At 32.3% G+C, this 17,896-nt stretch overlaps 1 protein-coding gene across 1 annotated transcript in view; it reads left to right on the top strand.

The window, feature by feature from the left end:
• LOC132701730 (syntaxin-binding protein 5) overlaps nucleotides 1-17,896 on the top strand; it is a 315,174-nt gene that overhangs the window by 181,786 nt on the left and 115,492 nt on the right. The window contains 1 exon segment of the mRNA XM_060669880.1: nucleotides 16,537-16,634. Coding sequence (XP_060525863.1) covers nucleotides 16,537-16,634 — 98 coding nt within the window.

Genomic DNA, 17,896 nt, shown 5'->3' with positions numbered 1-17,896 from the left:
TCCGTTTCGTGGGCATTACGAGAAGGAAGATTTCCGCTTGACTTTTGTTTTGAATAAGTTTTTGTTTTGTTTCTTTGCCACGGTCGTTCATTTCAAAAGATTGCGGAAGACTAACGTGTCAAGCAGAAAGTTTTTCTTTAGACATTTAAGATAAAGAGCAGTCATACCAGTAGGACCAATTTTTGTGAGAGGGAAAAGGTTTTTTGAAAAATTTATTCCAACCAAACATTCCAAATTTCATAACAAACTTCACAAATTATTTATTAGACCGTAGTTTTACATTAAATGGTACATGCAAGTAACTCTCACTGAGGTGGAAATTCACCTGTTCCTGGGTTAAGGCGTAGTACAAATATTTATATTAAAAAAATCTCTATATCATTATGAATTAAATATTATTTAGTGCCACGTTAATTATATATCTCACTATTATATTAAGACTTTGTTTCATAACATGTTTGGATATATTTTTTTATATATTTTTATTATTATTATTATTTTATTAAATATATATTTGCAATAACCCAGTAACCCTCACTGTGCAATATATTCATCAGTTCGTACGCAGCACTTACAAAATCGCTACAAAATATAATAATAATAATAATAATAATAATAATAATAATAATAATAATAATAATAATAGAATAGAATAGAATAGAATAGAATTTATTGGCCATTCAGATACGTCACAAAAACAACAAATGGTACGTCAAAGGTTAACAATACAAAAGAATTTATATATATAATATAAAAGGTTGTACAATTTTTGAGAACTAACACACTAACGCAGTGGTCTATTCAAGTGTAGTATGTTTGATCAACTCCAAGTATTCATTAATATCATAGAAAGGATTATCAGTTATTATAATAACAATAATAACAATAATAAATCCTTTATTTTTAAAGAAAAGAGATAATATAATTTTGACAAAAAGGACCCGCTCTCGTTAAGGAGAGTATATCTCTAATTGTGATTTTTATTGTTATTGGTTTTCCTATTTTTTTGTGGAAAAACAGGTCTATTGATAAATGTGTTTTTCTTACACTTGAAAACTCAAACTGGGAATTTTTATTATGAATCCATCTGCTAAACAATTAAGTTTAACAATATTGCAAATGTGGCGCCGCCATACTGTTGTATAAGTTGTTAAATTTTTGTCTGATCTGTAAATAAAACCCATCTTTGTGAAACTTTCTTATTATATAGTCACACTGTACATCAAGGTTTAATTGTGGATCCAATACAATTTCCAAATATTTGATGTTTCTTGTACTGAAAATTATCGCCATTTATATTAATATTAAAATTTTCTAAATCCAAATCACTTTATCTATGTTGTTGGAATGTTAACAAATATTTTTATGAGCAATGAACATGCAATAAAATAGAAGATACGAGAAAAATTTTTTTAGTCGCTCTATCTCAGAGACGTATCGAAATTAACGTCAGTGGCGTACATTTTCATTATGTTAGGGTAAAACCAACCCCCTTATCACTAGAAAAATCTTTGAGAAGATATTTTAATTAATTGCAAAAAATCCGTATTGAAAAAAAGATACATAAATAAATAAATACGTAATTTATTCCCTTAAATACAGACGCGTCTTTTTAAACAGAGAAAGACAACAATTCCCATTACTAGCAGTCTTTTTCTATTGTAAAATGTGCCTCACTTTTCTAGTACGCTGGTGCCATTCCAATTTTAAATTGATGTGACGGAAAGGTTTTCATCAACAACAGTATTTTTCTCCGATCAGCAACACCCGCGTGCGTCTGACAATTTTCGCGTAGGTGTGTTTCCAGGCAAACGAAACTCAAGGGTGATTTTAAATTCAAAATATGCGACGCACCTAATGGAGGTATAACGAAAAGTTTGCCCGCGTGGTAGTTATCTACTAGACCGATTTCTGAATAATTTATAAGTTACACGTGCTTCGATAAGTTGTTTGGAGACACAAGACGCTAAGCAACGCCCTCAAGTATTTAAAGTTTTATTTCGTTTCAAACTATCGCAAGCTTACTTAACGGGGTTGCACAGGTCGTTAATATTATATATCAATTTGGGTTTTTAGCTTGGTGCCCGTTGACGGCTTTTAATATTAATATACCCGCAAATATATGTAAATTTATTCAAATTAATAGAAAGCAAGGTATCGTGTTCTTCTTAAAATGTAAACTGACCGGCCATATTTGAGTGAAATTTTCTGTGTGACGCTTGCTAATTATTATGGTCAGAGCTTAAGTTGAAAATCAAACGTTTGACGAGGCTGAGCCAAACGGCTTATGCAAATGTCCATATCCTAGTTAGTCCAGAAGAGAGAGCTATGCTCCGAAATAACTGTTTCCGAAGTTCAACTTTGCTGAATATTTGAAATGAATATCTAAAAAAGGTCATTTCTGATTTCCATATAAAATCGAAGCTCGCGATTTTCTATTTAAGATATCTTTAAATGACTTGCCTCCTTTGGTAGCTTATACTCGTAGTTTAATAATGTACAATCTGCATTAGTGCATTTTTTTATTTTAGAATATATAATATTAATATAATATAACTTAATTATTGGTAAGCTAGAACGATAAAATTCAATATTTATAATTCTGGTAACGGGAAATCTGACAACATGTTCAAAAATTTGCAAATATTGATAACGAACAAATCTAACGTGTAAATCTTACATTATATTTTTTTTATATTTTATTTACTTTACTTTTAGATGTTTTTAAGAAAACACAAAATGGTGTTAACCACGTGAATCTCTGCTATAAACCTTCATCTAGAATAGTTGCATAGTTTTTCAAGTAAGTTCAAAATATAAATAATAAAATTTATTGAAAATTTTATTCTGTGCTGTCCTACTAAGACTAATACGAAATGGTTGATATACATAAATGTACAATCGGTATCAAAAATTTGTTAGAAAATTACAATGCACGAATAAACTCATATTCAAAAATCAACGTTAGCAACGCTTGAAACAACGATATCTTCAATAAAATAAAATAAAAAGTATACTTTAGAGGTCGGTTCTTTATTTGGATGTATAGTAATTCAGACTTTGTGGTTAATTCTTTTTATTACATTATTACTCACCCAATATACCACAACACAAAATTATGTTTTAATTTGGTAAGTTTCGGAAAGTTGTTTTCCTAGAAAATTTGATGTAGATTTTTATAGAATAAATGGCCCAAAAGATGTTTTTCACTGGAATTTAATCGAAACCGACAAAAAAATTTATTATTCGAATCAAAAGGTGACGTTTTATGTCGTGATCAGTTAGTTTGGTTTTCGGTACAATAAGTAGAATATGAAAATCAAGAAGATAAGTCTATTTGACTCAAATAAACAGGTTTATGTTTTGGATCGAACTGCAGCTACCACTTGATCCTGCAAGATATCTTTTAAGTTGATATCTGCGAGTTTGATGTAGATTTTGATACAATAAATGGCGAAATCAAGAAGGAGAAGCTACTATTTGACCTAGAAAGAGAAGTTGTAAGTTGACATCTGCTAGTTTGGTAATGTTTTTGTTACAATGAGTGTCTTAAAAGCCGATTTTAACTAGAGTCTAATCGAAATCGAGGACAAAAATGTACTATTTGAATCAAAAAGTCAAGAAGAAAATACTACTATGTGAGTCAGAAAGACATGTTTTAAGTTCATATTTGCCGAGTTGATGTTGATTTTGATATAATATGTGGCGGACAATTCGATTTTGGTCGAAATTAAGAAGAAACAGCTACCATTTGATCCAGAAAGACAAATAGTTTCAATGATAAAAAAAATTGTCAAAAAAATTTGGTGATTTACTGGCTTATCTACAACACAAAGTAGACTCATGACAACGTCACCGCCAAGACCAAGGTCAGAATGAGGTTTATTTTGAGCACCACGATATGGAAGTGAATAAAATGGGTACCCATTAGATGAACAAAGTCACCAAAGCTTGAAGCCCAAACGAACTGGCTTACCCCTTATAATCATTTTGCAAGAATGGCGGCCAAAGTAAGGTACCATTTGCTCATCTATGGATAAGTTGAACGAAAATATGCCAAACTGAAGATTTTTTTATTTATTACATCAAAGAAGGGTCTAACTTTTGAACATTTATCATTTTTATCCAACAGATTATTGTCAGATATTTGCAATTTTTGCTGTATCAATTGGAATCTATTGCGGCTCATACATTTTTTTATGAGATCAATTCCTTTGTCTTTATCAGTAGAAAAATAAATATTGATAGATTGATAAATATGTGGCAATGAATGATAACCCGAGAACAATAAATTGCCTACAAAATGTTAAAGTTCATTTTTTGACAACGAGAATTCATGGTGGTTATCTTGAGCATATTTTACCGAAAAAAAAAAAATGAATCACTTTGTCATCAAAAAACATAAAAAATATTTCAAGCGAAGTATTTCCACAAAGACTATTTTTTAGTTCCTCACATGATTTAAATTCATCGGATATAGGTGTGTGAGTTTACTCAATCTGATATTTCTTCCATTTGACAGTAGAAGCAAACCTGTCGTTTGCAGAAAGCATACGTCTTCTTTTGAATTCCAGGGTTTCATCATCTGATGAGTCCCATTCAGGTTCAGTAGTCGATGAATTACAGGAGGAATTGAAGGACATCTGTATCATTCGGTGTATGTAACTCGAAAGTTCCCAACTATATCAGTTGGTTCCCCAAACTCTTGTAGATTTATGTTATCGTTCGTATCTTCTTCCACGTCGGGTGGAATATAGACCGCGTCAATATGTTCTGTAAATATTTTTTCACGTTATTTTTAGCATAAATTTACAAGGAACGGAATGCTACAATGCATAAGAATACGTAAATCCAAATAATACTTACCACTTTCATTGTTATTGTCCTCATCCATCATGATCTCCTCCATAGTTGCCTCTAATTCCCTTACCTCGGAAATGCCATACTTTACGAACTGTAACGTTCCCTGCACAAGGCACAAACTAATACTAGAGAACACGCTAATTGTTGGATGTTTATTCTACATGCGCTGACTTGTCTAGACTTGCAATAACAAAGTTTTGATTCACAGATAAAACCAGTGGTGCATTCACGCACCAGTAAATATTTTCAAAAAATAAAGCATAATCAACAAAGTATTTCCAATATATGTTTTCTGCGATGTAATCTGCATGCTATAGACTTAACAAAAACGGCAATACAAATCCAAAATATTTTTTTTTTACTATTTTGGATTTATTTGAAAATGTGATACAAATGTATGTACCGCTTTTGTTAACTTTTGAAGTCATATATAAGATCTTTCCTTTACACATAAATTAGCGATTTCTACGGTTTTATGTCCTTTAGAATAGGTGGTGCATTAACGCACCACTCGGACAAAATGGGTTAAGTTGATAGATAGTTGCCGTTTGATGTAGTTTTCCTTTTACTGTTGATTATTGTTATTTGTGTGCATTACAACTGTCCTCACTGAGTGATCACTACTCGCAGATATTAGGAAAAAATGACCCATATAAGAGGCTTGAGTACTAGGTTAGAATTACTAATTACAAATTTTCTGGATTCCTCCGGTGTCGGTTGTCGATGAACCGAAATTGCTGACGTTTTGCCAATTTTTCTATTGGTTTCAGAACAGAAGACTTGTAAAATAATATTAAAGTATTGAAGTATAATATTAACTACGTATTGTCCAACGGCCACTCTACTATTTTCCTAACAATTTTATTTAAATCAGATGATTGATTAAAAATTGGGACGCTAATATAAGTTATCCGCAATTTTGAAAACTCCCTGAAATAATAAAAGTTTTAGTAACTTTTGCTCAAGATGATTGCGTTCGAATACTAACTATTATATGAACTATTTGGTATGCTTGTTTTACTGGATAATCGTCCTCCACGCTAACGAATGATCTTGACCGGGGTATTTTTCGTTTAAATTATCTTTTAGGAGTTTAAAGAAGCAACGGCAGACAAAATTGCTGCTATTCGTCCGCAGCTATTCTAACAGAAGTATATCTATATGACGAAGAACTATTACTTCGTATTTTATTTAAAAATTGCGAAGATATCGTCTTTTATGCGACAATAATTTCGCAGTTACACGTCTAGTTTTATGGTGCAATTCGGTGGATTTATATACCATTTCGCGTTCCCTTCGCATCTATCTTTATTGCGCGTTTGCCGCTGTGGCAGATTTTATTAATCATCGCGAATATGACACGAAGACATGGACAAAATCGAATGTGTAGTATGTTAAACAAAGTTTCGCGTCATTTTTAATGATGTTGAGGGGGCTGTCGGTCAGTTTGAAGGAATGGAGCTCCCTTTCTGGTCTTTCTTCAGTTGTCTATTGTCCTCATTTCTTGAAAAAAGTCTGTAAATATTCGCGGACATTCTACGTGGCGCAAAAATTTCCAGATTTTATTTTGTCTGTAAAAACATTTATCAATTTCTTCATTTCTTCATTGACAAAGAAGTGCTGAAGCCATCTGTAACTATCTGAAGTTCAGAAATAGGTTTTTGCTGTTGAAACACCCCAATTGCGACCACCATGTACGGGGTGGCCAATATAACGTAACCCTATACCTTATCACTGCATATACGGGGTGTATGAAAAAATCTTGAATACAAAAATCATCTGGTTTGAAACTAAGTTTTATTTTATTATATTTTTGCATCTACAAGGCACTCAGTGTTGCCTGAGTAAACATAAATCCATTTTTTTTAATGGAACGTCCTGTATATTATTACATTTTTGGATTCTACTCAAATTTTTATATATTATATTTTATTTTTATTGGTTTTTGACATATTTCAGTTCTTATCTCAAATGTGTCATTTGCAGGTCCTAAGAAAAAACCAATATTTCCTAAAAGAACCTACTTAAATAGATTTTTTATATTTTTATAATTATATTACAGGGTGTTCAAAAATTAAGATGAAATACTAAATGAAGAAAATTTCTAGAAATCAATTTTTTTAAATGAAAACCCCCAATTTTCATAATTTTATCTTATTTACCATTATAAATAAAGGTAAGTTTGTATAAGGTTGCCTATGCTGAAAATTTTTAGTTTTCGAAAGAGTGACAAATTAATGTTCTTATATGGCGATTTCGCTGGGGGTTTCAAGCTTTGGTATATCTATATAAATAAAGAGACAAGAAGGCGATGTTAAACAAAAAAGTCGAGAATATCAAAGAAAAAATATGGTTCGCTGGAGAGAGAACTGTAACTATGAGTGCTTTATTCGCAATAATAAATGTCCAACTTTGGCTCTTTGACAGTTATATTCAGCAAGGATATTACCAACTAAACAAATTTTTAGTAGAATAGTGCGTGGCCTAAAAAATGGCTCAGTCATAAAAAGCACCAGAACGAAACCGAGAACTGTCCTTACTGAAGAAAAACCATTAGATATTCTGCTGTATTTTGAATTTTGAGGCGAGCAAGTCGAAGCCTTCAAAATACTTTGAAAGTAAATAATCATTTGCGTTCTAATGATGGACCGTTACTTTGAATCGAATATATTTGAAAAAATATTGTGGACTGATGAAGCTATTTTTGATACGGCCGGCATTTTCAATAGAAAAAGTACCCACTACTAGTCTACCAGTAACAAACACCGTGTTAAAATTATTTAGAAACAGGGTTACAGAACTGTATTTGTTTGGAGTGGCATAATATCTAACAGAGTTATTGGGCCGATATTTTATGAAGGCAATCTTAATGGTGATCGATATTTAAACCTACTTGCTATGCAGATTTATCCGCTCATTGACGCTCTACCGGAACAAATTAAACATGATGAAATTGTTCAACAAGATATTGCTTCGTATCATACGTCAAGACCTGTTATTAACTGGCTGAACAACCGATTTCCAACTTGGATAGGTCGACACGGAACAATACCTTGGCCGGCTCGTAGCCCTAATTTGACGCCTTTAGATTTCTTTGTATGGGGAAACCTTAAAAATAAAGTTTATCAAAACCGGACTGAAAATAGGCAATAAATACTTGATATCAACGGATCTAACATGGATAGTGATGCTATAAATAAAATGGAAACTATATATACGACGTGTTTGGCAGTTCATGGAGAGCATGTCGCAAATTTATTATAAAACCTATTATTAAAATCAAAATCCAAGTTAGTTGTTCTTTAAGTGTTATTACTTTTAGTTGTTAATAAAAAAAATGTCGGAACTTAATATATTATAGTTTTTTTAACCAAAAATATTTTATAAAATTTAGGTAAAAGTATTATTGATAATTTTTAAATAGTAACTGCCAGCCTCATGCATTTCTTTGGAAAATGATTGATTTTAAACGTTGTCACAGCCAACTAGGAATGGATATACCAAAACTTGAAACCCGCAGCAAAGTGACCATATAAGAATATTAAGTTATCAATATTCCGAAAAGTAAACATTTTCAGCATAGACACCCTTATGCCTTTAAAAAAATTTATAAAATTTATAAAATTTTGAAATTTGGGGGTTTCCATTAAAAAAAAAAAACAGATTTTTGGAAGTTTTTTTAATTTAGTATTTCATATAACTTTTTCAACACTCTAATTCTATTAAAGTAGGTTCTTGTCAACAAGGTATTAAACCCAAACTAAAAAATGAAGATTTCCGTTTAGGAAAAATTGGCATTGACATATTTGAGATAAAAACTTAAATATGTCAAAAATCATTAGACATAAGTATAGAACATTATATATGAAATTTTCTTATAAACTTGAGTAGAATCGAAAAATGTGATAATATACAGGATGTTCCATTAAAAAAAAATGAAATTGTGTTTCCTCAGGCAACATTGAGTGTCCTGTATATACAAAAATATATTAAAATATAATTTCGTTTCAAACCAGATGACTTTTGAATTTAAGATTTTTTCGTACACCCAGTATATTCTGAAAGAGGGTATAGGGTTACGTTATATCGGCCACCCTGATCACTGTTGTTTCCAAATGTAGAGATAGTCTAAAGTATAATTAATTCATTTTTTCCTTTCTTTTATTATTGCTCTGAAGCACTTTAGTTTTTGGTGTTTGAATCAGTTGAAACTTATTGTTTTCATGTGGAAAATAAGGCAGTTTTATTATTATTATTATTATTTTTCTTCTTATTATTATTATTATATTTATTGTTTACGAGATTGTCTTTGTTGATGCCAGCTGAAATTAAAGCCGCATTTTGGCAAAACCTTTGGTTGATATCTGTTGCTTATAAAAGTTCCAAGATGATAAATTCGCCTTCGCGTCACCCTCGAATTTAATTCCAAGATTACGGCCACGTGGGACGCGATTCGAAGGTAAATTTCAGTTACCGGGGAAGTTACTAATTATGCGGGATTAAGACGACGCGGAACCCGAGAACATAAATCTTCATAGAAAACGCGTGTTACATCCCGGCTACGAATTCGGTCCCGTTGGTGAAATATGGTTTAGTTTTGTCGGGATTAAAGCGGGACTCGCAATTTTTTCCCCCGAATTCGACCTTCACTTTTTCGACAGTTTTTTAATGTTTTAGCAAAGAGGACAATTTTGTATGTGTGACATTTTTTCTGTGCCATTACAAGGCTAGCGCCAAAATTTCCCGGCCTGACATAGATGCAGCTCCAGTACCTCGATAAAACTTGGTCTTCTTTTAAATATGTATCTCAGTAGGCTGCAAAAAAAATGAAGTTTTGCGTCAAATAGTTTTTTATTGACAGCATTTTAAACAAGACGTGTCCGAAAAAATGTCGCACATAACGCAAATTGAGTATAGAGCAGTCATAAAGTTTTTGACAAAACAAGGGACTTATACTAATCGTGTTTTTCTAAACGGAATAGATGTGGCATTCTATAATTCGGTAGCTGCGTCTGCCTGTGGAATGAATGGTTTTTGATCGAAAGTTTATATAACAAACTACCCTATAATTTAAACAAGGTTTTTTGCATTTGTATTGAATCGCCATATGCTGATAATAGCGACGATTTTGAAATAAACATCAAGAAATGTTTAAAAAATCGCTCCCACTTTTCTCTTTTTCTCCTACGCTTCTACTTATGTACGAGGTTAGCGCCAAAATTTTCCGGCCTGACATAGATGCAGTTCCAGTATCACGATAAAACTAAATATATATCTAAGTATTGCGTCAAATAGTTTTTTATTGACAGCATTTTAATCAAGACGCCTCTGAAATAACGTCGCAATAACGCAAATTGTGTATAGAGCACTTATAAAGTTTTTGATAAAAGAAGCTCCTTAAATTATTAAAGAAAGGCTGGATGGTGTGTACGGCCAAAGTTCTCCTTCGTATTCTGCAGTGAAGGAATGGGCAAAACGTTTTCGAATCATTCAAGAACTGGTCGACCAGTGGAGGTCATAACGGAAGATATTGTTGCGATTGTGGAAGAGGTGGTATTGAGTGATCGGCGTTTAAAGTTCAAGGAAGTCTCAGAAATTACTAAGCTTTCTGATACAAGTGTTCGTCGAATCCTGCATGATCATTTAGGTATGCATAAGGTTAGTGCAAGATGGGTTCCTAAAAACCTTTCGGCTATTCAAAAACAACACCGTGCGCGGTCTTTTTTGGAACTCTGTGAGTCGGAACCGAAGTCTGTGATAGAAACTATTGTGACGGAAGAGAAAACTATGGTTCTCTATTATGACCCTCTATCGAAAAAAGAATCAATGGAGTGGCGTCGTAAGGGTGAAGCACCTCCAAGAAAATAATACTTAAAAAGGTCAAAGGAATAAATGCACTATATTTTTGGTCGTATTATTTTCAGGTATTCTTTTACCGCTCGTTGAAATAATTACCTCCAGTTTTCGCCGTTGCGTGTTCCGCGTCCGAAGTTGCGAAACGAACCGCCCCCACCGACGAGATTTTAATTAAATCGTAAAGAATTTGTTCCTTGTTTAATTAGATTAACGTTCGTTAATTGCGAAACCACATCGGCGGGGTAGCGGGTATGCGCGCACCATTTCGAAGATAAATCGGAAAGTGAAAAGGCGAATCGACAAATTTACCCCCATTTTAAACGAAGCACCCCCATAAATCCGGACGGCGAGGGGAGAAAAGTGCCGCGTTACGACGGCATTTTTCATTTTTATTTGTCCGGCCTTACAGTTAATGGCGCTCATTTCTATCTTAATGCAAATTAAGCAAACAATTTAGAAAACCGCGGCTCCGTTTCGAGTCAATGAAACGCGATAATGGACCTTAACGCAGCGAAAAATTCACAGGCACAGATTATCGAAGAAATAAATTTGAAGATAGCTTTTCGTTATATTCGATTAAGCAAAAAAAAAACTGTTCAATTTTTATTAATGATATCCGCCCCAGTATTTAGTGCGCACACATCCACTGCTGAAGTTCTCCTCACTTTTGGCAATAACGTGTTGTCTGTATTTGAATATATTTACTTTTTAGGCGGAGAAGATTATGTGTCTATATTTCCTATCGTCTTAATTATGTAACGAAAGCTAACCTATTCCACTTTACCCACATTTTTTTTATTTTTTTAAAGCTATACGTGGTGCGTTCGAAAAGTAAGGTGACTTTTGCAATTGGGCGGGTACGCAAATCTTCATATCTTAATTTTTTTTGTTATGTTGGTACACATGTTCTTAACATATGTTCAAAGTTTCAGCTAGTTTGCAGGTGATTCTATTTCGAACAAGAAAAATGCTTATAAGTGGTGTAAGCTGTTCCAAGATAGCCGATGACGAACCTCGCTCTGGACGCTCCAGCACGTCAATAACTGATGAAGGCGTTGAAGAAGTGAAACAAATGGTGTTGAAAAATCGTCGGATTACTATTAGAGACGTGGTTGAAGACGTCGGCATCTCTATTGACTCGTGCCATGCAATTTTTTCCGAAGTTTTGGGCATGAAACGTGGAGCAGCAAAATGTATTTCTTAATTTTGCACAAAAGGACCGTCGAAGAAGTATCGCTTATATGCTGTATCGCTTATAACTGGTGACGAATAGTGGGTTTTGACGTCGAAACCAAAGCACAGTCGTCCCAATGGAAGAACCGAAAAAAGCATGTCAAGTTCAATCAAATGTCAGGGTTTTGCTTACTGTTTTCTGCGATTATCGTGGCGTAGTACATCAACAGTTATTACCAAAAGGTCGCACGGTCAATAAAGATTATTACCTTGAAGTTATGCGCCGTTTGCGACAAGCAATACACCAGCACCAGCCGCGATGTTCACCCTGCGACTTTTTCCTGTTCACAAAACTCAAGAAACCCATGAAGGAGGTTTGGAACGAGTGAAGAGATAAAGAAAAAATCGCTAGAAGAACTCAAGGTTATACCAGAAACTGTTTACGAGAAGTGCTTCGAGGATTGAAAAAATCGTTGGCACAAGTGTATTATATCTGGCTGGGATTAATTTGAAGGGGACAACATTAATTTTGATGAATAAATAACTACTTTTTGATAAAACTTAAAAGTCACCTTACTTTTTGAACACACCTAGTATGTTCCATATTGGATTCATAGAATGAACTCTAATCTTAGTCTCATGTTAACAAATGTGTTTCGCCCATCGTATCCAACAAATAAAATTCCATATCGTACAGATGTGCACACATACTATGAACTATGAACTTATAATATTAATTTTTTGTTAAACAATATTCCGCACAATTTAAAAACATTATCAGTAGGCGCATTTAAATATAAACAGTTCTTTTTAAGTTAATGTTATATGATTCTTCAAATTAAAACATGCTCTTGGAGATACACAACATGTTTTTTTTAGGGGTAGGTCGGTTGCTACCAATCTCTCACTATATGTCCAGGATGTTTCTGAGGCGTTAGATAATAGGGTGCAGATAGATGCCGTGTACACCGACTTCTCAAAAGCTTTTGATAAGGTTCACCACCCAACAATGTTGATCAAATTAAAAAATTTCGGTGTACACGGTTGTCTTTATAAAATTCTTCAATCCTACATCAGTCCTCGGACTGTTTGTAGAATTGAATTCTGCAAAATCCCAAACGACCCGCATCACATCTGGAATTCCTCAAGGGTCCCATTTGGGACCATTGTTATTTTCACTGTTTATCACAGATGGCAGTAAATGTTTTCTCTTTGCTAAATCAGCATCATACGCAGATGATCAGAAATCATACGCGCCCGTGAAAAGCCTTAACGACTGTCATAAGTTTCAAGAAGATCTTGATCGTTTTTATGAATACTGTATAAAAAATCGTCTATTTTTAAATATTGATAAATGTTACTGTCTTAAGTTCAGCAGGCGGATAAATGATATAAACTTTGACTACACATTCAATGGTGTAAAAATAAAAAAAGTAGAGCAGATTAGGGATCTTGGAATAACTATAGATGTAAAATTAAGTTTTGATATCCACATTGAGAATATAGTAAAAAAAGCTTATAAAAATTTAGGTTTTATATTAAGAGTTAGCAAGGAATTTCAGGATCACAAATCGCTTATTATTCTATACAATTCCTACGTTCGATCTCACCTTGACTATGGCGGTGTGATATGGAGTCCTCAGTATCATAAATATATAGACAGAATCGAGAGAATACAAAAAAAGTTTGTTTTCCATTTAAATTTTAGATTTAACCGTAACTTACTAACTCATTCGTATGAAGCTAGTCTTAATTTCTACCATATACTGAAGTTATCTGTTAGAAGAATTATCTCCAGTGCTATATTTTTGCATAATATTATTAATAGTAGGATTAACTGTCCTTTACTATTGGAAAAACTCTCCTTCAATGCCAGAGTCGTTATAACAAGAACTCCTTCATTGTTTTACGTGCCTAGATTTAATACAAACTTAGGTAACAATTCCCCAATATCTCTTTTACATAGACATTACAATAATTATTTTTCGCACATTGACATCTTTGCGTTATCACTTAATTCGTTTCGAAATCAAGCAATTAGGGGTTTTCTATAAATTTATTTTAATTTTTGATTTGTTGTCCTTATTTTTTCACATTTGTTTTTTGTAATTCACGCACTTAATATACAGTGTTAGTTTTGGTTTAGTTTGGTAAGTTTGATTGTTATTATTTTTTTTTATTTTTTTTTATCTTCTGCTTATCGTAGATATAGGTAGGTACTTGCTTATAAGTTTTACTTTGTTAATTAAATAATGGTATAATTGTTAGTGTGTCCTTGTAAATTGTGAAGTTAGTTCTTCATGTTAGGGCACCTTTGTAATAAATAAATAAATAAATAAATGAGTGACCTTTTTGTTTTTATATATATGGACATCGTACGAGCGACTCCTTTTTTGTCTTTTTTCCTTCCTTTTCGTATAATGTGCCTTTTGTACAGGATTGAGAACGTTAGTGTAATTAGCATGGTCAACATTAATAGATATTATGTGCTTACTTTGAGGCTTGAACTAGAATCTTTGATTTGAATATCGGCCTCCCTTTTGCTTGCAAAATTGGTTATTGATTTATTATATATATTTTGCATCTGCTTGTTATTTTATTAAAATATTTACAGTACGTATGTCACGAGAATATTGTCAGCAGAAAAATTAAAAGTCAGTTCAAATGCGGTCAGGTGTTGGGTTTATTAATATTACCAATTTAAACGAGCATTGTCTTGGCAAAATTAAGGACTAATGGAAAAAATTTCAAGCTAGTAGCTGTCTATGCACCTGAAGAGGGTGAGATGACCGAATGGAAAATCAAATGAAACGTTTTTGCATTGTAAAAATGCTATAACGGCGAATTTTAAACCACCCCACTTAGTCTTTTTTAATCGTTATCGCTTTTTTAATACAAAAAATGATCTGAAATCTATCAAACATTTTTCTAGAAAAAACTAAGTAATAAACAAAATACCAATGTTTTGTTATCCTGCCGCGTTTGGAAAAAATATATAAAAATGAAATTTGTTGGTTCTGTTAATTACACAACCTTAAGGGTTTTTTTTCCATTTTTCCATTATTTTAGTGTCTGTTTAAAAAATCTGCCACAGAATAAAAGCGGTGCCAACTTTTTGCTTGTTTGCGTACTAGGCGCTTCCTTGTAATTTCTCTATTCATCGACAATATGCTATTCATCTACTTGTTATTTTATTAAAATGCTTATAGCAGGTATGTCACGACAATATTGGCAGTAGAAATTTCTTGGCAAATATTAATGGAGGAAATTTCATACAAGTAGTTGACATGCTGTAATAGCGAATTTTATTTTAATATAAAAAATTATCTCAATTCTATAAAGGATTTTTCTAAAAATAACGAAATAATAGGGAAAATACCAATAAAAGCAAAAATACATTATATTTGATTCTTACTTTGTTATTTGCAAGATTTAGAAAAAAATATATGGAAATAAGATTTTATTTAGAAAGGCTGTGTTAATTGCCAAAACTTAAGGTTTTTGTTTTTAATTTTTCCCTTATTTTTATATCTGTGCGTTTCTGGAATAATGTTAAGTTAAGTTAATAAAATTGAAATACGAGTATAAAAATCTGATACAGAAATTTTATTAATTAAAAGCTACATCCAATAAAAAAATTGCATGGTTGGTTACTGGACGATTTCCTCTAATTTTTTGTTCAAAAACAATTTAGATATGCTTTTCCCGTTTGGTTTTTTATTAAAATACTTGTAACACGCATGTCACTACAGTATTGCCGGTAGAAAAAATAGAATTCGTTTAGAGATTATCAGCGGACCACATTGCTTCTATTTTTGTTCAGTAACATGTTGGAATGCTTCATCTATCAACCCACGCAGACATTCTGTTTTGAAATTGGAGTTGTTTATTGCCACATATCGCTTTACTTGATTCCATCTCGATGGGGTTAAGCTCACAGTGGTACGGGGTAAACATAAAAAATCTACTTAATTAAAAAATCTCACAAGTTTAGGTTCCTTTTAGAAAAAGAGAATTTAGATTTTTAAGTGGTGTCAGATGTGGGGTTCTTGTAATAATTAAATAATTTAGAAAATAGAAATATTTACCTTACATTATAACCTTTTTTGCTTGTAGACACTATATTTTTATGTATGGTTGCAAAAGAAACCACTGGAAGTTAATTTGATAGCAACTATTTGGAAGCTGTGGTGTCAGGTGTGGGGTACCTCTACCACGTCAAATTTTATGCAAATGTTTATGGAAAAAATACATGCTTTCGAGCGGATAAAAGTAGGAAAAATATTTCCTCGTGTATTTCATTAAGACTGCTATATAATTACATAAGACTTTAACTCGACGCGTAATATTATCGTTTAAACGGTAAAATTTGCGTTGTAGATTTGATCTTCGCCCCCCCGGCGCCATCGAAAAAAAAAGCGTTAATTTGATTTAAACGGTGATGCGATGACATTGTTCGTTTCCACTGTCTTGACGTGGGGGAGGAGGGTGTTTAGAATTATTCAATTTTTCGTGAATGAAACGTGAAAAAGGAAATCGTTTTGCCTTTAAACCCACGCGATTTATTGAAAAAATTGATTTATGTCAATTGTATTAGATGAATAATCGAATTATCTTTTTATCAATTTTTTCCGTTTTTTCCAGACATTTCGACATGGCTTTCCTTACCAACCAACGTCGATGGCCTACGATCCGGTACAGAGACTTCTCGCTATCGGCTCAAAATGCGGATCGCTCAGGATGTATCCTTTTCACTCAGGATAATTTTGTATTATATAACACAGGTGGGATGGTAAATATAATGCCCTCTATTTATGAAAAATGTGAGAAACCAACCGTAACAATTAAGTTTCACAATTTAAAAAATGCCGATTGAGAAATCCTTAAAGACTTTTTGAAATTGACTCCTTTTGAAAATATCATTTACATGAACTCGGTACCTGATAAAGCCATGGTACTACACAATTTTCTATTTAATCTTTTTGACACCCTTGCGTCCATTGAAGAGGTAAGTTTAAAAACTATTAATCCACCATTGCTAACTCATACAGGGTGAGTCAGCGATTGTTCAAAAATTATGAAAAAAATGATAAAGATTGTTAGAATGCACAATTTCAAATAACTTTGCAGAGTGGCTCCAATGTTGTTTCGAATAAAATTCTTCAATTTTTTTATTAATACGCACCTAGAACGAATCGTGTTTCCAATATTTTATTTTTTCGAAAAAAAAAGATTTCACATTTGATATTAGCGTTACTTGAAGATGACATAAAAGATGCTTGCAACGGAATTCGAATTAGATGCTACAGAGTGTTCAAAAAAAAAATCTCGATCTTCCTAAATGGCACACCGTATATATATATATATATATATATATATATATATATATATATATATATATATATATATATATATATATATATATATATATATATATATATATATATATATATATATATATATATGATGACACTATATTCCGGGATATCATCCGTTCGCTCGTTGAACTCCGACTGGAATCCTGCAAATCTTGCATCCGACTGGAATCCTGCAGACGTTTCGCCACAATCTCACTTGGCATCCCCAATGCTCGCGCTCCGAAAACACTTCGAACACATATATATATATATATATATATATATATATATATATATATATATATATATATATATATATATATATATATATATATATATATATATATATATATATATATATATATATATATATATATATATATATATATTTTTAAACTTAACTTTTCTAATATTTACCTTTCTTTCTGTCTGAGACTATGGCCATAATATTACATGGCCACGACAAATCAACAGGTTTCTGTTAAGATTAAAATATAAACGCAAGACAGTACTTAAGTTCAAATTTTAATATTGGAGAAACTCTCGGGTTTAGGTATGTATTATTTTTAATAAAAAAGTTGAAGAATTTGAAAACGGATTTAAAACTAAATTTAACAAACATCTATTTGTTGCGTTTTTTGAGCCAC

The sequence above is a fragment of the Cylas formicarius genome, unplaced genomic scaffold (genome assembly GCF_029955315.1).
Source record: "Cylas formicarius isolate icCylForm1 unplaced genomic scaffold, icCylForm1.1 PGA_scaffold_5__7_contigs__length_24384050, whole genome shotgun sequence".
NCBI classification, from domain to species: Eukaryota; Metazoa; Arthropoda; class Insecta; order Coleoptera; family Brentidae; genus Cylas; species Cylas formicarius.
This window is presented reverse-complemented; position numbering and strand designations above follow the sequence as displayed.